This window comes from Hyperolius riggenbachi, chromosome 9 (assembly GCF_040937935.1).
Source record: "Hyperolius riggenbachi isolate aHypRig1 chromosome 9, aHypRig1.pri, whole genome shotgun sequence".
Lineage (NCBI taxonomy): Eukaryota > Metazoa > Chordata > Amphibia > Anura > Hyperoliidae > Hyperolius > Hyperolius riggenbachi.
Window position 1 is genome coordinate 101,051,961 of NC_090654.1, and position 21,511 is coordinate 101,073,471.

Here is a 21,511-nt window from a genome sequence, read left to right on the forward strand (position 1 = left end):
CCCACTGTACAAACTACAGCTCCAAACAGGACTCCGCCTGCACCCATTTTAACTGCTCAGAGTCAGACCAGCACTTACTTATGACACACTGGCCCATATGCAATTCAATTTTTCACCTGACTTTTCTACCAGGAGATATTTTTTCATCTTCGATTTAAAATAACTTTTCAGCACTTTTCAATTAGAAAAGTACTAAAAAGTAGGTAAAATAGTACTATCAAAATTATTTTGAGTATTTCCTTGATTTCTGGTGGCTTAAAAGGCATTTTATTGACAAGTTTAAAAATACCACCTAGGAAACTCAGGTGAAAAAGTGAATTGCATATGGCCCACTGACACCAATATCTATGGAGATATCTCCGCTATGTCTAACGTTATCAGTGTAAGCAGGTAGCCAGAGTGGCTGGATAGTGTGCTGGTTAAAGTCTAAAGATACCACCTTTGACATAGGAGACACCAGACCTGATGCACTAACCAGCAGTAATCTTGCTGCAGCACACAGCAATGTTACCGTCACTGCTGGCAGCAGTATACCGCGAGTTACGCTATTACCGCGACCTGCGGTAATCAATCAGGAAGAATGTTGCTACGGTAATGTGCATTGCTAATGGTGACGCTTGTTAGTAATGCACGTTACTGTAGCAACGCTTCTGATTAGTGTTATTTTTTTTTAAATAAACATTATTATACTTACCAGGTGTCCCGATGTCTGGCTTCAGTCTGTAGCCCTGCCTCCTGAAGGAAGAGGTCATAGGTGCTTCTTTAGAACCACTCAGAGAAGGGCTACGGATGGAAGCTCGACATTGGGACACCTGGTAAGTATAATAAAGTTTATAAAAAAAAAACACTAATCAGAAGCGTTGTACAGTTTACTGTACAGCGCTTCAAAACAGAGTGAAACCCGATCACAATCACCCTAGGAATAATGCGCATTGCTAATGGTGACGCTTGTTAGTAATGCACGTTACTGTAGCAATGCTTGTTCTACTCGAGTACCCTGGGTTGCACTAATAGGGTAACTCACGGTACACGCTGCAGGTAGTAATAAAAATATTGCTGTGCACAGCACTATTATAGCAGTTTCGTGCATCAAAGTTCAGTAATATAAGCTGTGTATGCATAAGAGCTGAATAGAATAAAAAAAAAATATCATCATTCACCTGAGACAGTTAGGGCTGGAACCCACTAGGTATCACTGCAGCACTTTTAAATTGCGCCAGCACTGTGTGCAGCAATTCCTAGGGTGATTGCGATTGGGTTTCACACTATTTTGAAGCGCTCTACAGTAAACTGTACAACGCTTGTGATTAGTGTGATTTTTTTTCTAAATAAACATTATTATACTTACCAGGTGTCCCGATGTCTGGCTTCAGTCTGTAGCCCTGCCTCCTGAAGGAAGAGGTCATAGGTGCTTCTTTAGAACCACTCACAGAAGGGCTACGGATGGAAGCTCGACATTGGGACACCTGGTACATATAATAAAGTTTATTAAAAAAAAAAAACACTAATCAGAAGGGTTGTACGGTTTACTGTACAGCGCTTCAAAACAGAGTCAAACCCGATCACAATCACCCTAGGAATAGCTGCACACAGTGCTGGCGCAATTTAAAAGCGCTGCAGTGATTCCTAGTGGGTTCCAGCCCTAACTGTCTCAGGTGAATGATGATATTTTTTAAAAAAAAATTCAGCTCCTATACATACACAGCTTATACTACTGAACTTTGATGCACGAAACTGCTATAATAGTGCTGTGCACAGCAATATTTCCGTTACTACCTACAGCGTGTACTGTGAATTACCCTATTAGTAGTGCAACCCACGGTACTCGAGTAGAACAAGCATTGCTACAGTAAGGTGCATTACTAATACGCATTACAGTTAGTAATGCGCATTACTTACTTAGTAAGTATAATTAACTTTATTTAAAACTCCAAATGTTCGCCCCCCAAGTTTCTGCAAAATTGCTTTTCAAACCGACTTTACAGTGCTTCTATACACATAGCATTCAACTCAACCACGCTCAAAATGCAGTATGTTCTGCAATTGAGCTTACCTTTAATTGCAATAACATTCATGTGTTCCCCACCATTTACAGTAGCTACATTGTCAAAGCGTTTTTTTTTTAAACGTCGGCAACTGTCGGCAATTCAAAAACACTGCCAAAAACGCCCTAGCGGGTCCCAGCCCTTATCCACACTTTTTAATTTTAGATACAAAATAAGATATTGGAATTCCAGGAAAGTCCCATTTATTATTAGGACTATAGATCCAATCTTTTCCATCTTAACGCTGCGAGAAATGCAGGTGACTGCCATGACTGCTTAAAGATTTTTCCCAGATGTGGTTGCGATTCTGTTTATCATAAAGAATGGCATTGCATAGCAAATGCATTAAAATGCATGCAACTATGCATTGCGACCCCTCGGTGCATCACATGCATCACAATGCATAAATGGAAGCATCAAGTGTAATTTATGCACTTTCTGATGTCCCTGCAGATCACATTCTGTAGTATGCAGATGGAAACAAGGCCTTAGCCATTTAACCACTGAGTTTGTCTGTCTCTCTATTATGTTTGGTATAACACCGTATATTTCTGCCTTGGCAGGACCTTATAGACAATGTTAAGAAAGCACTTTCAGGAGATCTGGAGCGAGTAATCACTGGTTTGCTGAAGACTCCGGCTGCATATGATGCTGAAGAACTGAGATTAGCCATGAAGGTGAGATGGTCTTTACAGAACCTGCAACTTATAATCTATTTTCATATGCAGTCAAAAGTTGAGCATGCAAAATTTACATGAAAACTGTGATTTGCTGTGTGACTGATTGCCTTTATCCTTTTACCTCCGCAGCCTATATGTTACCTAACTGTAAGGGAAAGTTTGCTCCTTTCCAACACAAGAAGTACATTTCTCCCAGAGTAAAATGCCCTATAAATTATTTGCTCCTATGTTGCTGTTGCCTACAGTAAGCAGCAGGGCCGGGCCGAGGTAGAGAGAGGCTCCAGCCTCAGGGCGCAGTGTAGGAGGGGGCACACAATTCACTCAGCTTTCATTCCACTATTGTGTAACTAGAGATTAAGCTGTTGGGGGCCCTGGGGCGCCTCTTAGTCTAAAAGCAATCAGTGTTTGATGGCTGGAGGGATAGGGAGGGCGCACTTTGGTGTCTCAGCCTTAGGGGCTGGAGCACCTTGTCCTTGCTCTGCCCATTTATAGTTAATACTCCCCCATTTATACTAAATACTCCCCCATTTATACTTAATACTCCCCATTTATACTAAATACTCCGCCATTTATACTAAATACTCCCCCATTTATACTAAATACTCCCCCATTTATACTTAATACTCCCCCATTTATACTTAATACTTCCCCATTTATACTTAATACCCCCCATTTATACTTAATACTCCTCCATTTATACAAAACACTCCCCCATTAATACTTAATACTCCCCCATTTATACAAAATAATCAGCTATTTATACTAAATTCTTCCCCATTTATACTAAATACTCCCCCATTTATACGAAATATTCAGCTATTTATACTTAATACTCCCCATTTATACTTAATACTCCCCATTTATACTAAATACTCCCCCATTTATACTAAATACTCCCCCATTTATACTAAATACTCCCCCATTTATACTTAATACTCCCCCATTTATACTTAATACTTCCCCATTTATACTTAATACTCCCCCATTTATACTTAATACTCCTCCATTTATACAAAACACTCCCCCATTTATACTTAATACTCCCCCATTTATACAAAATAATCAGCTATTTATACTAAATTCTTCCCCATTTATACTAAATACTCCCCCATTTATACGAAATATTCAGCTATTTATACTTAATACTTCCCCATTTATACTAAATACTTCCCCATTTATACTAAATACTCAGCTATTTATACTAAATACTCCCCCATTTATACTAATAATTCAGCTATTTATACTAAATACTCCCCCATTTATACTAAATACTCAGCCATTTATACAAAATACTTCCCCATTTATACTAAATACTCAGCCCTTTATACTAAATACTCCCCCATTTATACTAAATACTCCCCCATTTATAATAAATACTTCCCCATTTATACAAAATACTCCCCCATTTATACAAAATACTCCCCCATTTATACTAAATACTCCCCCATTTATACTAAATACTCCCCCATTTATACTTAATTCTCCCCCATTTATAATAAATACTTCCCCATTTATACAAAATACTCCCCCATTTATACAAAATACTCAGCTATTTATACTAAATACTCCCCCATTTATACTAAATACTTCCCCATTTATACTAAATACTCAGCTATGTATACTAAATACTCCCCCATTTATACTAAATACTCCCCCATTTATACTAAATACTCCCCCATTTATACTAAATACTCCCCATTTATACAAAATACTCCCCCATTTATACAAAATACTCCCCCATTTATACTAAATACTCCCCCATTTATACAAAATACTCCCCCATTTATACTTAATTCTCCCCCATTTATAATAAATACTTCCCCATTTATACAAAATACTCAGCTATTTATACTAAATACTCCCCCATTCATACTAAATACTTCCCCATTTATACTAAATACTCAGCTATGCATACTAAATACTCCCCCATTTATACTAAATACTCAGCTATTTATACTAAATATTTCCCCATTTATACTAAATACACCCCCATTTATACTAAATACTCCCCCATTTATACTAAATACTCCCCCATTTATACTAAATACTCAGCCATTTATACTAAATACTCCCCCATTTATACTAAATACTCCCCCATTTATACTTAATTCTCCCCCATTTATAATAAATACTTCCCCATTTATACAAAATACTCCCCCATTTATACAAAATACTCAGCTATTTATACTAAACACTCCCCCATTTATACTAAATACTTCCCCATTTATACTAAATACTCAGCTATGTATACTAAATACTCCCCCATTTATACTAAATACTCAGCTATTTATACTAAATACTTCCCCATTTATACTAAATACACCCCCATTTATACTAAATACTCCCCCATTTATACTAAATACTCAGCCATTTATACAAAATACTCCCCCATTTATACTTAATTCTCCCCCATTTATAATAAATACTTCCCCATTTATACTAAATACTCCCCCTTGTACTAAATATTCCCCCATTTATACTTAATACTTCCCCATGTATACTTAATACTCCCCCATGTATATTTAATACTCCCCCATTTACAGGGCTGGGCCGAGGTAGAGGCGAGAGAGGCTCCAGCCTCATGGCGCAGTGTAGAAAGGGGCGCACAACTCACTCAGCTTTCATTCCACTATTGTGTTTGGAACAGAGAAATAAGAAAAAGGGGTACATGGCAGAGACTGCAAGCCAGATAACTAGAAATTAAGGTGTTGGGGTCCCTGGGATACCTCTTAGTCTAATAGCAATCAGTGTGTGACGGCTGGATTCGGAGGGATGGGGGGGCGCACTTTGGTGTCTCAGCCTTGGGGGCTGGAGGACCTTGTCCCGGCTCTGGTAAGCAGTAAAAATCTGACAGATCTAACAGGTGTTGGACCAGCCCATCTTCTCATGGGGGTTTCTCAGTATTTCCTTTGACTTACAAAAACACTCAATGCAAACCATCTATACAAAAATGTCAGCTTCCCTACTCATTTGAAAGCAATTTTGGATTGAGCAATTGCCGTTAAGGATGTGCTTTTTTAAAGAAACCTTGAGAACCCCCCATTAGAAGATGGACTAGTCTAAAACCTGTCAGATTTTACATTCTATTGTAAGTGACAGTGACAGTTTAGGAAAAAATATACTCATAGTGCATTCTACTCTGGAACAAACCTACAATTTATACATGCATACACAAGCATTTAAAAGAGAGCGCGAGTTGGGCTCATAAAATGAAAAAACTATGCTACCTGACCCGGTGGGGTGAGCGGATCAGGTAGCCACCAAAACCGCCGCTCTTCGCCGCTCCTGTGGGCCGCACTGGCCCACTTTCACTTTGTGACCTCCACTGTCACGACGCTGATAAGAGAGTGTAACGATCGGTGTAACAGAGAGGATCTGATTACCGGCGATCTGCAGTATCACCGAGAATGCAGATATATACCCGATTATAGATGATCTGCAGTATCACCGATAATCAGATATATCTCTAACCTCTGGACACCTGAGTAATATATGAGTGTTTGGTGCAACAGTAATACTTTGAGGAGAGCACCTGTACAGTGGGTGCAAGGCAGTAGGAGGTACTGCCCAGTGAACAGATTCCTTCCAATGGCCTGAGGCTCCCCAAGGGGCGGAGCCAGGCTGAGAGTGGGAAGGACAGAACATGAGTGACACCAATGAGGAAGTGTCACTGACAGATCTGTGAACTATCTCTTAACAGGGGAGAGAGTTCTCGAGGTCGGACAGGCCAGGCCGTTAACACACGGACAGATAAAGTACAGAGACAGTATACAGATGCAGAATCCTAAGACCAGCAGAGTTTGGCAACAGGGTATCATTATGACAAAGGTACAGAATCAGAGATCAGAAGAATGGTCAGGAAATCAGAAGGTCATAACAGATAATCAACAATGCCTAGGCTTGAGTGTGAGCTCCTAGATTCTCAACACTCCTGGAACTAAACTAGATAATAATAATAATACAGATGGTACAGAATTGCTAGACTAAGGTGTGATTTCCTTGATCATCAACACCTTGGAAACTGGTCTAGATAATAACACAGATAATAACAGAATTCCTAGACTAAGGTGTGAGCTCCATGATCATCAACACCTAAGAAACTGGTCTAATAAAGACAGATACTGACAGGGAACATAAATGTAAAGGAAAAGAGGGGGGCTGGGGAGCATATGTCACAGATCACAAAAAATCGAAAAATAAAGTGAAAAATTACAAAATTTATCAATATTATAATTAGGCATATTAAAAAGCACCAATATAAACTGCCAAGAGACCACGCTCAACAACCAATCAAACCATCAAACACACCGCTGCCTAGGACCACCTAATGTGGTCAGGGATCCCAAACGTCATGTAAAAAATAGGCCTAGGCAAACACAGTGCATCAAAAATGGAGACAATGGGAAAATAGCAGTTTAGTAGGCCGGCACAGATGGCAAGGGCACAGTAAGTCAGTACATCCAGTAGAGACAAGGAAGCCAATATAGCATCTGCAGACAAACTGTTCAATGAAGCAGCATAGCCAGCATGGACAGATGGAATGCAGGTTTCAGCAAGCACAAATCAGAGAAGTGACATAAAGCATAAGCCATACTGTACCCAATCCTGGTACAGCAATGCGGAGTCCAGTTAGCTCCTGACGGCTGTCTGTTCTCTCAACCCCATGTGTAGAAGCCCAAGGCTGGGGGAGTGACTTTTAGTCTGGTAGAGGAATCCAGTCCAGTGTGCTGGTGTAGCAGGCTATGATGGTCAGAGCAGAGTCCCATGTAGGCAGGAAGCTAATGGCCATCCAGGTAGAGATCGTGGGGATGCCTCAGGCCAGCAGAGGGTGGATGTGGAGAGTGGAAGAGCGGAGGGCCGCAAGGCAGACAGGTGCTAACACCACGCCGGCAGCCCTGACATGTTTCGCCGGGTCTACCGGCTTTTTCGAAAGGGAGGCGTGGCTGGAAACATGTACCGCCCCAAGCTCCTTATAGGGCCGCGTCATGAGTCACGTGCGCGCACGCATGCATAATTACGTTCGCGTCAAACAATGTCCGCAACGGACACGCAGTTCAGCCTCGCCCCCAACAATAGCCCAATCAGCAAGCCAGCCAAAATGGGTCGGCCTGATGCGTGGTGATGACAAACACAGGTGAGAGGGCAAAGTGGGGGCAGAGAAAAAGGGGCTGTGGGGCAGCACATGAATATATAGAAAATGTAACAGCGAAACGTATATGCAAATAAAGTGGAACAAAACCATGCAAACACAAACATACACAAACAAACGTGATAAATCTATATTAATAGCTCAGAGTCAGCAAGCACTGTCAAAAAGTCAAATTAACTATAAAAGTTGGACCCAAAGGGGCTTGCGAAAACGCAGTACCACAGTCCAAACAGTGTGCAAAATCAGCGCACTCAAAAGAAGACAAAAAAACTAAACAGAAACATATGCTAGCTATAACGGTAGATGCCACAGGGGAAGACACATGGAGACACCAGCTCGGAGCACAGCCCGCAGACACAGGGGGCATCGGAGGAGCAAACCGACGGAGGGGGGCAGGGAAGGAAACAGCAGAGCAGGTGGGGAATACGAAAAAGATCAATTAGGCAGAAAGGCTGCAAACCCGACAGTTTCATTGAGGCCAGGATATTCAGTGGCCTCCAACTCATAAATCCACCGAGACTCTTTTTGTAATAATAAACGGTCAAAATTGCCCCCTCTAATAGTGGTATGTATACGGTCAAGGCCGACAAATCGTATACCTGAGGCATTACCACCGTGCTCGGATCTAAAGTGCCTCGCAACCGGTGTGGTGGATGTAATGCTTTTAATATTAGTGATATGTTCGCCAATTCTGGATTTAAAATCACGTCCGGTCTTACCTATATAAAAAGCGCCACAAGGACACAATAGAAGGTAGACCACAAATTGGGTATTGCAATTCACAAAATGTTGTAGACGCCAGTGATGACCGTTGGGAAGGACAACTTCCCTCCCAATGAATAAAAATCGGCAAACAGTACATCCACCACAGCTATATGTCCCGGTTACCATGCAATGAGAGCGTGTAGTCTCAGTGCCCCGGAAATGGCTCCTGACAATCAGGTCGCGGAGAGACGGCGTGCGCCTGCACGTAATTTTGGGTTCCGGTGTCACTAATGGTTCGATTTTAGGGTCGTTGGTAAGAATATACCAATGACGTTGCAAAACGCGTGTGATTTCTTTAAACTGAGCAGAATAACGCACACAAAGGCGTGCGCAATCCGCTACGTCTCTCCGAGACCCGCCAGAAGCCAATAGGGCACTTCGATCGGCCATCCGAGCCCGTTGGTATGCCCGCCGTAAAATGCGATCTGGGTATCCCCGATCCCTGACGCGCGATCTTAGGGTTGTTGCCTCCTCCTCAAAGTTGTCTATGGAAGAGCAATTCCTCCTAACGCGGAGGTATTGGCCCACAGGGATGCCCCTGACAGTATGTCCAGGGTGGAAGCTATCGGCCCTAAGAAGGGCGTTCATAGCGGTCTCCTTCCTGTACAAGCCCGTGGACAAACAGCCATGGTCATCAAGGGTGATCCAAATATCCAAAAATGAGATCCTTCTACAATCAGACGTCATCGTGAAACGTAAGTTCCTTGTGTTCTTATTGAGAATGTCGACGAATTGTCTAAGTTCACAGGAGGTCCCCGTCCAGACGATAAAGATGTCATCGATGTACCTGTGCCACATCAAAACGTGGCACAGGTACATCGAGAGACCCTCGTCCGAAAAGGTGGCACGCTCCCACTCCCCCAGGTACAGGTTGGCGTAAGAGGGAGCACAAGTGGTCCCCATAGCCGCCCTCTGCACCTGGAGGTAGTGCGATCCGTCGAAAACAAAGATGTTGTTCAAAAGTAAAAATCTCAATAAATCCAATAAAAAGATATTGTGGGCCATTTGTCTAATATCGAGCTCGCACAGGAAGGTCTCAACAGCAGCAATGCCAAGGTCGTGTGGAATGCTTGAGTACAGCGCCTCCACGTCCAGAGCAACAAGGTATGCACCAGGAGGAACAAAAACCCCCTCCAAAATCCTCAAAAGATGCATGGTATCCCTGACATAAGAGGGCAAAGCCTGCACATGAGGCTGAAGGTGCCGATCAATGTACACGCTCGCCCGCTCAGTCAGGGAACCACGACCAGAAACAATAGGGCAGCCGGGGGGACTTGTCCTGGACTTATGAATCTTCGGTAAAGCATAAAAAGTGGGCGTTATGGTGTGTGTGACCTTCAAAAACTGTACAATGTCCTCCCCTATGACCCTGCGCCTATAATAGTGAAAAATTGTCTTTGGCATCTTGCAACTCTGGACGCGGAGACGCGCACATAACACTCCTGCCGAGTTAGTATATCGAGGCACATATCCCTGTAGACCTGCACCCCCATAACAACAACGTTGCCCCCCTTGTCGGAAGGCTTAATTTCCCACCTGGTCTGCCGCCCCAGCTCCCCCAACGCCGTAAGCTCCTCAGCAGAGAGATTATGGGAGCCAGAGTTTCTCCCAGAGAGACGTTTGATGTCACGTTCGACCACCGAGATGAAAGTCCTCAGACTGGGGCTGACGGAGAAGGGCGGAAAACGGTGCGATCTGTTCCTAAGCTCAAGCTCGTTTAAAGTGGGTTGGTATGTCACAGGTAATGTGTCAGGTATAGAACTAAAAAGACTTTCCCCCAAAAATTGGGGGTCTTCATCAGTCTGTAAATCGATCAGGTCGACCAGTGCCCTCCGGTCCCGACCCGACAACTCCGATATTTTTGAAGTCATAACTGACATACACATCTTTGGACGTAAGATCCTTATGAGATTACTCCATGATGGTTCTATGAGAGATGCTGTATCGTCTCGATACAGCATCTCTCATAGAACCATCATGGAGTAATCTCATAAGGATCTTACGTCCAAAGATGTGTATGTCAGTTATGACTTCAAAAATATCGGAATCGTATGTCGGGCAGAACCCGAGGCCCCTGGCCAAAAGTGAGAGCACAGACTCAGGGAGTATTTCACGCGTAAGATACTGACAGATACTGACAGGGTCTGAGTGCTACCACGTAGTGATCGCAACGCCAGACACCAGAGAAATGACCAACACCCAGTATATATACACCAGCGCTCTCCAGCGCCTCCCCTAAGTGCTGGACCAATGAAAGCTGCTGAAATTGTCAACTGACCGGCTTGGTCAGCTGACCCCCTTCTGACTGTCATAAAGGCCCTGCCTCTCTGCGCGCTCGCGCGTCCTCCTGAACCAGTGTGGACTATCAGTCCCAGCCACACCAGACATGTGTTGTAATGTTTCTGCTGTGTTGAATGCGGGATCCACCGCACCGCTGTCTGTGCGTGCGGCGTTTTCTCCGCATTCAGCATTACTGATAGGAGTAGGCCTATGTGTGCAACCTGCCGTGTCGGACGCGGAATCCGCCGCCCTGTTGTCTGGGCATGCGGCGGTTTCTCCGCGCTCCGACTGTGCGCCAGCTGCCATGTTGAATGCAGAATCCGCCGCCTTACTCTGAGTACTAGCGGCGGCTTTTCCACGTTTCCTCACAGAGAGAGATTTCTCTCTCTCACAGCAGCATGCAGGGAGGCGAGTGAGCGGAAGGGGGTGGTGTCAGGGAGAGAGAGCTGCCCAATGGCAGCTCTGGAAAGCCTGCAGGAATGCCGTGGGCATTTTGAGCAGGGAACCCCTCTCCTATTTACCCTCCAAATTAGCGTCAAATATTGTCGCTGCTTTTGGGGGTGGGGGAGATGGCTATAGTGCGGTGGTGGGGGGCAGAGAGCGGCGGTGGGGGGCAGAGAAGCATGTTATTAGGTAGAGAACATGCCTCTGTGTCCCATCTGCCCCCTAAGTAACCGCTTGGGGCTCTCTTCAAATGTTAAAATTTTTCACAATAGTTGTTCTATGAACGGAAGATGTGAGAAGCAGCACTACCTCAGAGATTAGCGCCTCAACAAAAGCAGGAAGGCAAGAATAGCAAGGTGAATAAATGAACTTCCCTGCAGCATGAGGTGTGCTTTTTCATAAAATTAATTTACAGTGTGGAACTATAAAGGTGGTTCATGTTTCTTTACACACCAGCTGGCATTTCATATCATGCTAACAGGGGGAGTGCTTGTACTGTATGCATGGCCCAGTGCAGGTGTTCCTGTAACAAAATATTAACCTTTTACCTTCTCTGTATCTAAACAGGTGTAACTGGTTAGCACTCTCTCCTTGCAGCACTAGAGTCCCACGGTTTAAATCCTGACCAAGACACTATGGCATTTATCCAATTAACTTTTCTCCTAAGTTTTCTCCTGGGAGATCATTTTTCATTTTATCTAATAGAGAAAATAACTTTTAAGCACTTAGCAATTTAAAAAGTACAAAAATTAGGTGCACAATGTAATCCCTGCCATAGCCATATGTATGTAAGGTAGCATAGGGCCAATTTAGGAGGGGGGGGGGGGGGAGATTAAAAAAAATGAAAAATGTTGCTCTTTTTCAATTAATAAAAAAAAAAAAAAAAAAAAAAATTGCAGCAGCAATCAGATACCACCAAAAGAAAACTCTATTTGTGAGAAGAAAACTAGGTAAAATGCATCTGGGGGCTAAGTTGTATGACCGAGCAACAAACTGTTAAAGTTGTGACGTGCAGAATTGTAAAAAATGGCCTGGTCATTAGGGGGGTATAAACCTCTGGTCCTCAAGTGGTTAAACAACTGATGGTAGTGATAACGGAACAGCATCATTTTTTTTTAATATGATCCAATTTTAGATTTCATGTTGTATCAAAGTTTTGCATGGCTATTTGTAAAACAAATTGCTTGCCAGGGTCAAGGTCAATTTAGCCGATAACAACAGATTTATGTTCTCTGGTACAGGGATTAGGTACAGATGAAGCCACACTTACTGAAATTTTATCCACAAGATCTAATGAACAGCTGCACAAGATCCAAGCCTGCTATAGGGAAGGTATGTCAGGACTCTTTTGACATAAAGTGAATTAGCTAACCTCTTCTAATCTTGGCTTTACACAAGGGGGTCTAAGAAGATCCAAGGCTCCTCTGGGAACCAAGACAGGAGTGGTTGTGGGCGCACATAGCATGCCCTGGTGAGAATTGGTTGTGATCATAACATTTTGTGAGAGGGATCAAATAATAGGTATAACATAAAGTACGTGAGCCTAGATTACACGCTGTAGACACTATTAATTGAGAACAATGGCTTTACCCATACATTATGGCTCAAAATGCAGAAATTGCTATTTTTCATGTTACAGTGTAAAACATTCTCCAAAGGTAAAAGATGTATACACAGAAAACACATAATTTACAAAGCAAGCACGACAAGCAAATGCTAATGATGTGCCGATATTACTAAAAACATGCAGGTCGCAACGGCATGCAGACATAACCAATGACAGGTAGAAATACAGAGGACTGGGAGATGGCTATAACATGCAGATATTACCTATATCCATGGAATATTGCTAACAATAGGCACATTGCAACCGCGTCTCCTTGCTTTATCCTCTATTGTTTCTTGCAACTGCTGTTTTTGTATTGAAGAACATGTCAGATTGTTAGGCTTTTCTTGTACTATACTTCCTTTGTCTTTTCCACCCGTCTTGTAATTATATTATACAATTCTATAGAGGGTGATGGCCCTATATCAATCAATAATAAAAATAGAGGTTTGTAACGATTGTGGAATATCTCCGTGGTCAGTGCACAAAATGTGCGCTGACACTGCGGAAATCCTCCACAAAGGCCTGAATAACAGCTCCCAGCTCTGGTGCAATGCACCTGTAGAGGGGAATTCCCACCGGCAGATGGAGCTGTGGAGTGCAGAGGCATATAAACCCTCTGCACTGCCACAGATGCCAGTTAGGAATTGTACGAGGGGAAGCAATATAGGGCAAGATAGCCCCTAGTGAAAGAGAGTGAGCACAGAGACAGAATGTATGTATGTCCACCAATCTAGTCGCCACCTGGCGACGGTGAACACACAACAGCGAAGACCAAGCGGGAAAGCAATCACAAGAAATGGCGATCGCTAACAGCGACACAAGACTGAGCAAAGACAGAGCATAGACGTAGTAAGAAAGACACAGCAAACAATAATGATCAGAACGCCAAAGAAAATAACAAACGCGGTCGCCGCACGAGAAGCGCAACAGCGACAAAACACGTTAATGGCGCGGTCTCCGCACGAGAAGCGCAACAGAGACACACCACGCCAACCCTAACTAACACATGAACCCAGAAACACCAACAAACAAATAACAGAAACGCTTGCTAATCGGTTGCCTTACCTCAGGCAACAGCAAGCGTTTGCTCTGGACAAACAGACAAGAGGAACAAGTCAGATAGGATCCACTGCTCTTCCGCAAGAGCGAGTGTGATTCGCACAACAAGACAGACAGAAGGAGTAACCAGCAGCAACCGCAGCTGAGGTTAAACTCCAAGACTGAATACAGAGAGATCCACCGCCTCTAACGCTAGGGCGAGTGCGATCCAAACAGACAAAGCGATTTTCTGTCAGCCGCTGCTGGCGACAGAACAATCACAACGGAAAGACAGAACGATTCACTACCGCCAACCGCTGGCGACAGTGCAATCGCAAGGACAAGACAAGACAGAATAGGCAGTACAAATATAACACAAACCTGACTGCACTAAATAGGAATGCAAGGAGCACTCCCAAAGGGTAACTACTCTAAGCTAGCAATAATAGCCTACAATGAGCAGAGGGCTGAGACTCCAGGCAAGTTAGCAGGAACAAACCTTCATGACCAGCAGGGAATTCTGGGAGGAAATGGTATTTATACTGCAAGCCATCAAAGGAAGCAGCTAAGCAATTTGCATGACAAGTGGATGCAAATTCCTCACCAGAACAGCAGCTCTGAAACACGCAGAGTGAAGACAGGTCTCTTTTCCAGAGACCTGCAGCACTCAGACCTAAAAAATGGTCAAAAAGCTGTCTGCCTGTGCAGACAGCAGAGCAGATCGATACAAGGTTAAAGCAATAACTTGCAGCTAATATCACTTGCAGGGAAAGAACCCCAGTTACACGCAGACTGTGACCGTTTCTAGGGTCAAGCAGACAGTATACTTAGATTCTAGTGACTGGCAAGTTGTGACGTTGAGGTGGGTAGTAACATTTTGACAGGCAGTTGTTGACAGGGTGACAGACAGAATTTGACATAGTGCTAGGCAGATAGTGACACAGTCACAGGCGGCAGACAAGGTAAGCAGTTAGTGACAGTCAGGCAGTAACATGGAGACCGGTAGCTAGTGACATGGTGACCAGCAGGTAGAGAAATAGAGCCTGATGCATGGTAGTACTGCTGTGCACAGACAGCACACAGAAATATGGAAGCGGGAAAAAAGGGCGCAGGCAGCTAGTGGACAAAAAGGGCGCCACCATTCACTCTCATGATAAATAACGTTTAATGGGCGCCGAGCTGGAAAAAAGGGCGCCGGAGATAAATAACATTTACAAACGGCGCCCGGAGATTTTTAATGATTTATAACTGTGCTTGTGGTGATTTACGTTTATAAAATGCACCCGTGCCGAATAACGTTTATAAAAATACTAAACATATTTATCTTATTTAACTAATTAAAACATTATTTAAAGTTTTATCCCTTACTGTTTGTAAAACATTATTATTCACAAAATAAAGCGATCAGTACGTAACGTAAATTTCAATATATTTTTTGCAGCCACAATTAGTAAAACATTATTATCCACATAATAAAGCGATCAGTAAGGGGGGTCTTAGGTTTAGGCACCACCAGGGGGGTCTTAGGGTTAGGCACCACCAGGTGGGTGTTAGGTTTAGGCACCACCAGGGAGGTCTTAGGTTTAGGTACCACCAGGGGGGTCTTAGGTTTAGGCACCACCAGGGGGGTCTTAGGTTTAGGCACCACCAGGGGGGTCTTAGGTTTAGGTACCACCAGGGGGGTCTTAGGTTTAGGCACCACCAGGGGGGTCTTAGGTTTAGGCACCACCAGGGGGGCCTTAGGTTTAGGCACCACCAGGGGGGGTCTTAGGTTTAGGCACCACCAGGGGGGTCTAGGGGTTAGGGATAGGTACAGGGAGGGTTCTGTGTGAGAGTAGGGTTAAGTATAGTTACAGTACAATATAAACCACCAGGGGGGTGGTTAGGGTTAGGCACCACCAGGGGGGTCTTGGGGTTAGGCACCACCAGGGGGGTCTTAGGTTTAGGCACCACCAGGGGGGTCTAGGGGTTAGGGATAGGTACAGGGAGGGTTCTGTGTGAGAGTAGGCTTAGGTATAGTTTTAGTAAAATTTTAGTCATACTTACTAATGTTTTACAACACTTATTACGAACGTAGTTATATTTATATCATCGTTATAAAGAATATTTTCAGATTTTATTATAAGAACAAACCATAAATGAAGGTTATTCACAATAATATACAATTATAACAATTAAACATATATTATCGTTTTTTTAATAAACGTAATTATAAGTTTCACTTTTGAAACAGGGAAGATTAACGTTATCACAATTGCCGATTTCATAAACATTATTTAATGATTTATAATTTTGTAAAACATTATTTGTAAACGAAATATAGCACACTATTTTTATAAACGCTATTAACCACTTCCGGATTCCGGGTGGTTTGGCTGATCTGTGCTGCGGGGGCTCTTCAGCCCGCAGCACAGATCAGAAATCAGGTAGGGCGATCAGACTTCCCTCCTTTTTTTCCCACAAGGGGGATGTCCTGCTGGGGGGGTCTGATCGCCGCCGCGCTGCTGTGCCTAGCGGGGGGGGGGGGGCTCCTCAAAGCTCCCCTCCGCAGCACTAGTCCTCCCTCTGCCTCCTTCCCTCCCTCTCCCATCCCCCGTGTGCGGCGCAGGACGGAAAGCCGTCCTGCGCCGGATAGGATAGGCCTTAGCCTATCAGATGCCGGCGATCCCCGGCCAATCAGAGGCCGGGGATCGCCGATCTCCTCTACGGCGCTGCTGCAGCAGCGCCGTATATATGTAAACACCGGGGAAGATCTTCCCCACGTGTTTACATTTACCCTGCGAACCGCGATCGGCGGCTCGCAGGGTGTTCACGGAGACACCCTCCGTGAACTGACATGGAACGGCCGCTCATACGAGCGGCCGTTTCCATGCAATCCACTTCAGGATTCAGGGGCGTAGTTAAGGGTACGCAGAATCCTGAAGTGGTTAATGATTATTTATTAATTAGCGTTTACACCCCGCGCCCTTTTTGTCCGGGCGCCCTTTTTGTACGTATTTCTGGCAGTAAGTACCACAAGTTACACTATTAGCACGAACTGGGGTATTCGAGTAAAGTGACGGTTACAATCGCTGGTAATGCTCTGTAGTAATATGGATTAACATAGCAACAATCACGCTACTCGAATACTGCAGTTTGGGGTTGATTCATTAAGTGCAGCTTAATGAGAGGAGCGCGAGTTATGCGCACGGTAAGCGTGGTAGTGCAGAACAGTTTGCGCTGCTAACTACCTCGCGCTCCTTCTAAGTAAAGGCCGCTTCACTGATCCCACCCTGAGCCCCGGTGGGTCCAGTGGCTTTAATGAACGGATCCCCGCATTTTGATTGGCCTAATAGGCTCCCCCCAGGTCTTTCCAGAACACTAGAGATCTTTTCTACTGGCTTTAGAACTCTGTAAATGAACATTCCACAGAGATCCCCGGCCAGTACTGTAGATGTTGACATCTGTGATAAATTCAGAAAGTAAATAAGGGAGAGAAAAGATTTTACAATGGGCAAGCACTGACTAAATCATTTATAGATGAATGCAAAAACAATAAGCAATTTTACTCATTGTTATTTTGACTACATTGCCTATTTAACAGAATAGTAACTATTAACTATTTTGCCTATTTTACAGAATATAAAACCGAGCTGGAGAAGCACATTGCGGCTGACACTAGTGAGCCCTTCACTGGACTCCTCCTAGCACTAGCCAAGGTGATGGTACACACCAAATATCATACAAGCAGAGCACTATTATCCACCCGGCCCGACATACACTTTCATTTTCTTTATTTTCAGGGCAAGAGAGAAAAGGAATCTGTGATTATTGATTATGGACTGATTGAGCAGGATGCTAAGGTTGGTTTAATATTTGATGTATTAGTGGTGTCATTGCAGCCTCTAGTGGTGTAAAGTGAAAGTGCAAATCAAACAACAATACTGAAGAAATTACTGATAACATTCCTCACACAACATGAGTAAAGCCTTTTACACACACTAGATTAAAGTCGTATCAGACAACATTTGTTGCTGGGAAATATTGTTTGTGAAACTAATTAGTTTGAGAGTGGCGACCTTAATTTAGTGTGTGTATGGACCTTACAGTGCCCATACATCAGGATGTATGGGCAGATTGACCAAGAGACAGATCTCTCTCTGATAAAATCTGATTGGAGAGAGATCTATTCCTGCCTATACACCACAGGCCAATTCCCAATCAATTTCAAGCTGAAATCAATCCGGAATAGGCCTTGTGGCGCCTCATCCGCTGGCTCGACGCTGTCCCTCCGAATGTTCCATGTCCCCTCTGGTGTCCATTGCACTATACATTACCTGTCCACATCCACTGCTGCCTCCGGACTCCTCCATCCATAAGCATGCCCCACGTGGTACTGGAGTAACGCAGGCGCGCTGGACAGAGCCCGGAGCCAGCCCAGAGGCAGGCGTAGAGAGGTAATGTATAGCACACTGGGCATCGGGCAGGATGATGGAAGACTAGGAGGGACAGGGTTTTGTCGTGTTCGTCACTTGTCCCAATATAGCTCACCGTTACTGCCTCACACCCAACTGACCACAACGGCCCAACACCTTGAAGCATGCCTGATGAAAGTGACCAATTTCAGCCCGAAATTGGTCGCATGGTTTCATCCAATTCGTTTATAATAATTGTAATTGATTTCGATGGTCGATCGGCCACCAAGTTGCCATATATGGCCACCTCTAACCTTCAGTTGGAGTGCTATGGGGGTCTACAGTATTCTGCCTGCAGTGCAGCTGCAGCAGAGGAGCTTGCCCTTTGCTGAGCGCAAGTTTCACTACTTATCTCCCCTACATTGTTCTACATCTGATCATCCATCCAACAGCACTGCCTTGTATGGTTGGCTGCTGAATTTCTATTACCCTGGTTGACAGACTCCCAGCCACTGTTGTGCAGACTTTAGTACAAGTCTTTTCACAACAGGTTAATATGGGAATATAAAGTCCAACATGCAGTACATCCTTCACTGGGACAATCAGTTATATTGAATGAGGCACACCACATATTTGCAGTGTAATACTGCACACAATTTGCATACTGTGAACAGGCCTTATCTTAATCTTATACCATTTTCATCCTATTCTCTTTAGGTTCTAACTAGTGACCTGGGACCTAAAAACTCTCCCAACATTGCTCAGTGGATAACAATCTTTACAGAGCGGCCAAAAGGACATCTCAGACGAGGTGCGCAATGTACAAACACCTGGTTTGATAATAATGTATGCTTAGGTGTTATGCACTGAATTAATATCACCATATTGCAAGACAATCTGACATTTTGCTACCAATGAGAAGCCCAGTATAGACATAGAGAATGACTGCCTAAAATGTTTGTCTGTGATTCATTTGGCCTTCTTTGTGCCAACTACAGTGCCGGTTTATGCATGCTTCTCATACCAGATCTAATTATGTACTGTCCTGTGGAAAGAAGAAAGGGAGGAGCAGTGCTAAAATGGAAAAATTCCATTGCAGCCAGGGCCAGATTTTCCATAAGGCACTGTAGGCGCATGCCTACAGATGCCTTATGTGGGAGAGACGGCCCCCCTCCTCAGATCACTGACCTCAGGAGCTTACAGTCTATTCCTTGCCTCATATCATTAACCTCAGGTACTTACACTCTAATTACTGTCTCATATCATCCTTAGAATCTTACACCCTAAAGTTGGCCATTAGAGATGTGGCGAACATCTCCAAATCCCTGGGGCTCTTACTACTTCCGGGTCGCACTGACCCGGAGTAGTACGCCTGCGCTGCCCGGCGGAGCGCGTCCTAGATCGCGCTCCTGTTGCCGGGCACTTTCTGCGCATGTGCGTGACGTCATGAATGACGTCACGCTCATGCGCAGAGAGTGCCCGGCAACAGGAGCGCGATCTAGGACGCGCTCAGCCGGGCAGCGCAGGCGTACTACTCCGGGTCAGTGCGACCCGGAAGTAGTAAGAGCTCCAGAGATGTTCGCCGGGCGAACAGTTCGCCACATCTCTACTGGCCATACACTGGCCCAATTTGCCACCGTTTCGACAGCAGATTCAATCACTGGGATCGAACCTGCTGCCAATCGTTTGCGCTAAACGCACCCGCCGATCCGATTTCCTCCCGAAATTGGCTCGGTCCGTCGATTGCGCCGTGCAGGAAATTACCGTCGATCGCCCGCGGGTAGGGAGCGCGTCGCTAGCGGCGGCCGATCCGATACAGATATACAGTACCTGACGCTGGCTCCCGTGCATCTTCTCCGTGCTGCACTGCTCTGTTCCTGCTTCCATCCCAGCGTACATTAACTTCCTGTGTCACTCCAGTGACCAGGAAGTTCAAATAGAGGGCGCTCTATTTGAACTTCCTGGTCACGGAGTGACACAGTGTACGCTGGGATGCGGTGCGGTGCAGCGCGGAGGAGAGGACCCGGAACCAGCTTCAGGTAATGTATACGGGGGTGGGGGCAGGCGGCAGGAGCAGCTCAACAGATTGTGATCGGTTTCAGGCTGAAATCGATTCACAATCTGTTTGCAGTAAAGGCAGCCATACGATCCCTCTCTGATCAGATTCGATCAGATAGGGATCTGTCAGTTGGTCGATCTAATGGCAAATCGACCAGTGTATGGCTACCTTAATACTTGTCTCATGTCACTAAGGACAGTTAGTGACATATGGAAGGTATTAGAGTTTAGAATATTTTTTACTTGGGGGTGCAGCCTGTGTTTAGGGGCGGAGTTTAAGGCACCACAACCCATGCGCCTATGGGCCTCTGAGTTGTAAATCAGGCCCTTATTGCAGCTGATACTTGTTGCCCATGTTGCTATTGAAAAATGACTGAAACAATCACAAACAATCATTTTGGATTTCACATGGTAATCCTACATACCATTGCAAGACTTATGCTTTTTGTATGGCCATCAACTGAGCACCTCACACTACAGTGCTCTGAGAAATAGTGGCCAGCCTGGCTAAATTGCATTTCTTGACATTGCCTGGAACCAAACATGACTTCTCACTGGTCTTCCATGCATGAAAATGCACATCTGGCCAGTCTAAGCACGTATATTAATAACTGTATGAGCAGTAGTTGCTGGCTGCAGGCTGTCAGAACATGTCTACATATCCAACAGACCTCGTGTTTTGGGACTTGGAGCTACAGTGAGCTTGATCTAAACGACTGATCAGGGAATTCCTTTTAAAATATCTAATAAGAAAGACCGACCTCTATTTATTAGCCCATTAACCATTCAATGTTACGGCAGCAGTCAGGTGATTTAATGACCGATGGTGATGAGAATTCTACTTTCCTCCTAGTCCCCACCATCTAGACAGGCTACCCCCCCTCCCCATGAATGCATAAGTACAGATATTAATGTTAGGCAAAGGAGGTGGGGGGGGGGGGGGGCAGAGTGAGGCAGAAGCTGGGGGGAAGGGTACACTGCAGCGACCTTCATGTGGAGACGAAAAATTTGACTTTTGCCAGAATCTGCGACTGCCACTTCATCTCTGC

General features: G+C 44.5%; 1 protein-coding gene across 3 annotated transcripts in view; it reads left to right on the forward strand.

Annotated features, from left to right (window-relative positions):
• Positions 1-21,511, forward strand: part of ANXA9 (annexin A9) — a 79,851-nt gene that overhangs the window by 43,778 nt on the left and 14,562 nt on the right. For all 3 annotated transcript variants that reach the window (XM_068251639.1, XM_068251640.1, XM_068251638.1), the window contains 5 exons: positions 2,609-2,722; positions 12,605-12,695; positions 17,629-17,708; positions 17,793-17,852; positions 19,122-19,215. In XM_068251639.1, the coding sequence (XP_068107740.1) occupies positions 2,609-2,722; positions 12,605-12,695; positions 17,629-17,708; positions 17,793-17,852; positions 19,122-19,215 (439 nt within the window). The remainder of the gene's footprint in view (positions 1-2,608; positions 2,723-12,604; positions 12,696-17,628; positions 17,709-17,792; positions 17,853-19,121; positions 19,216-21,511) is intronic.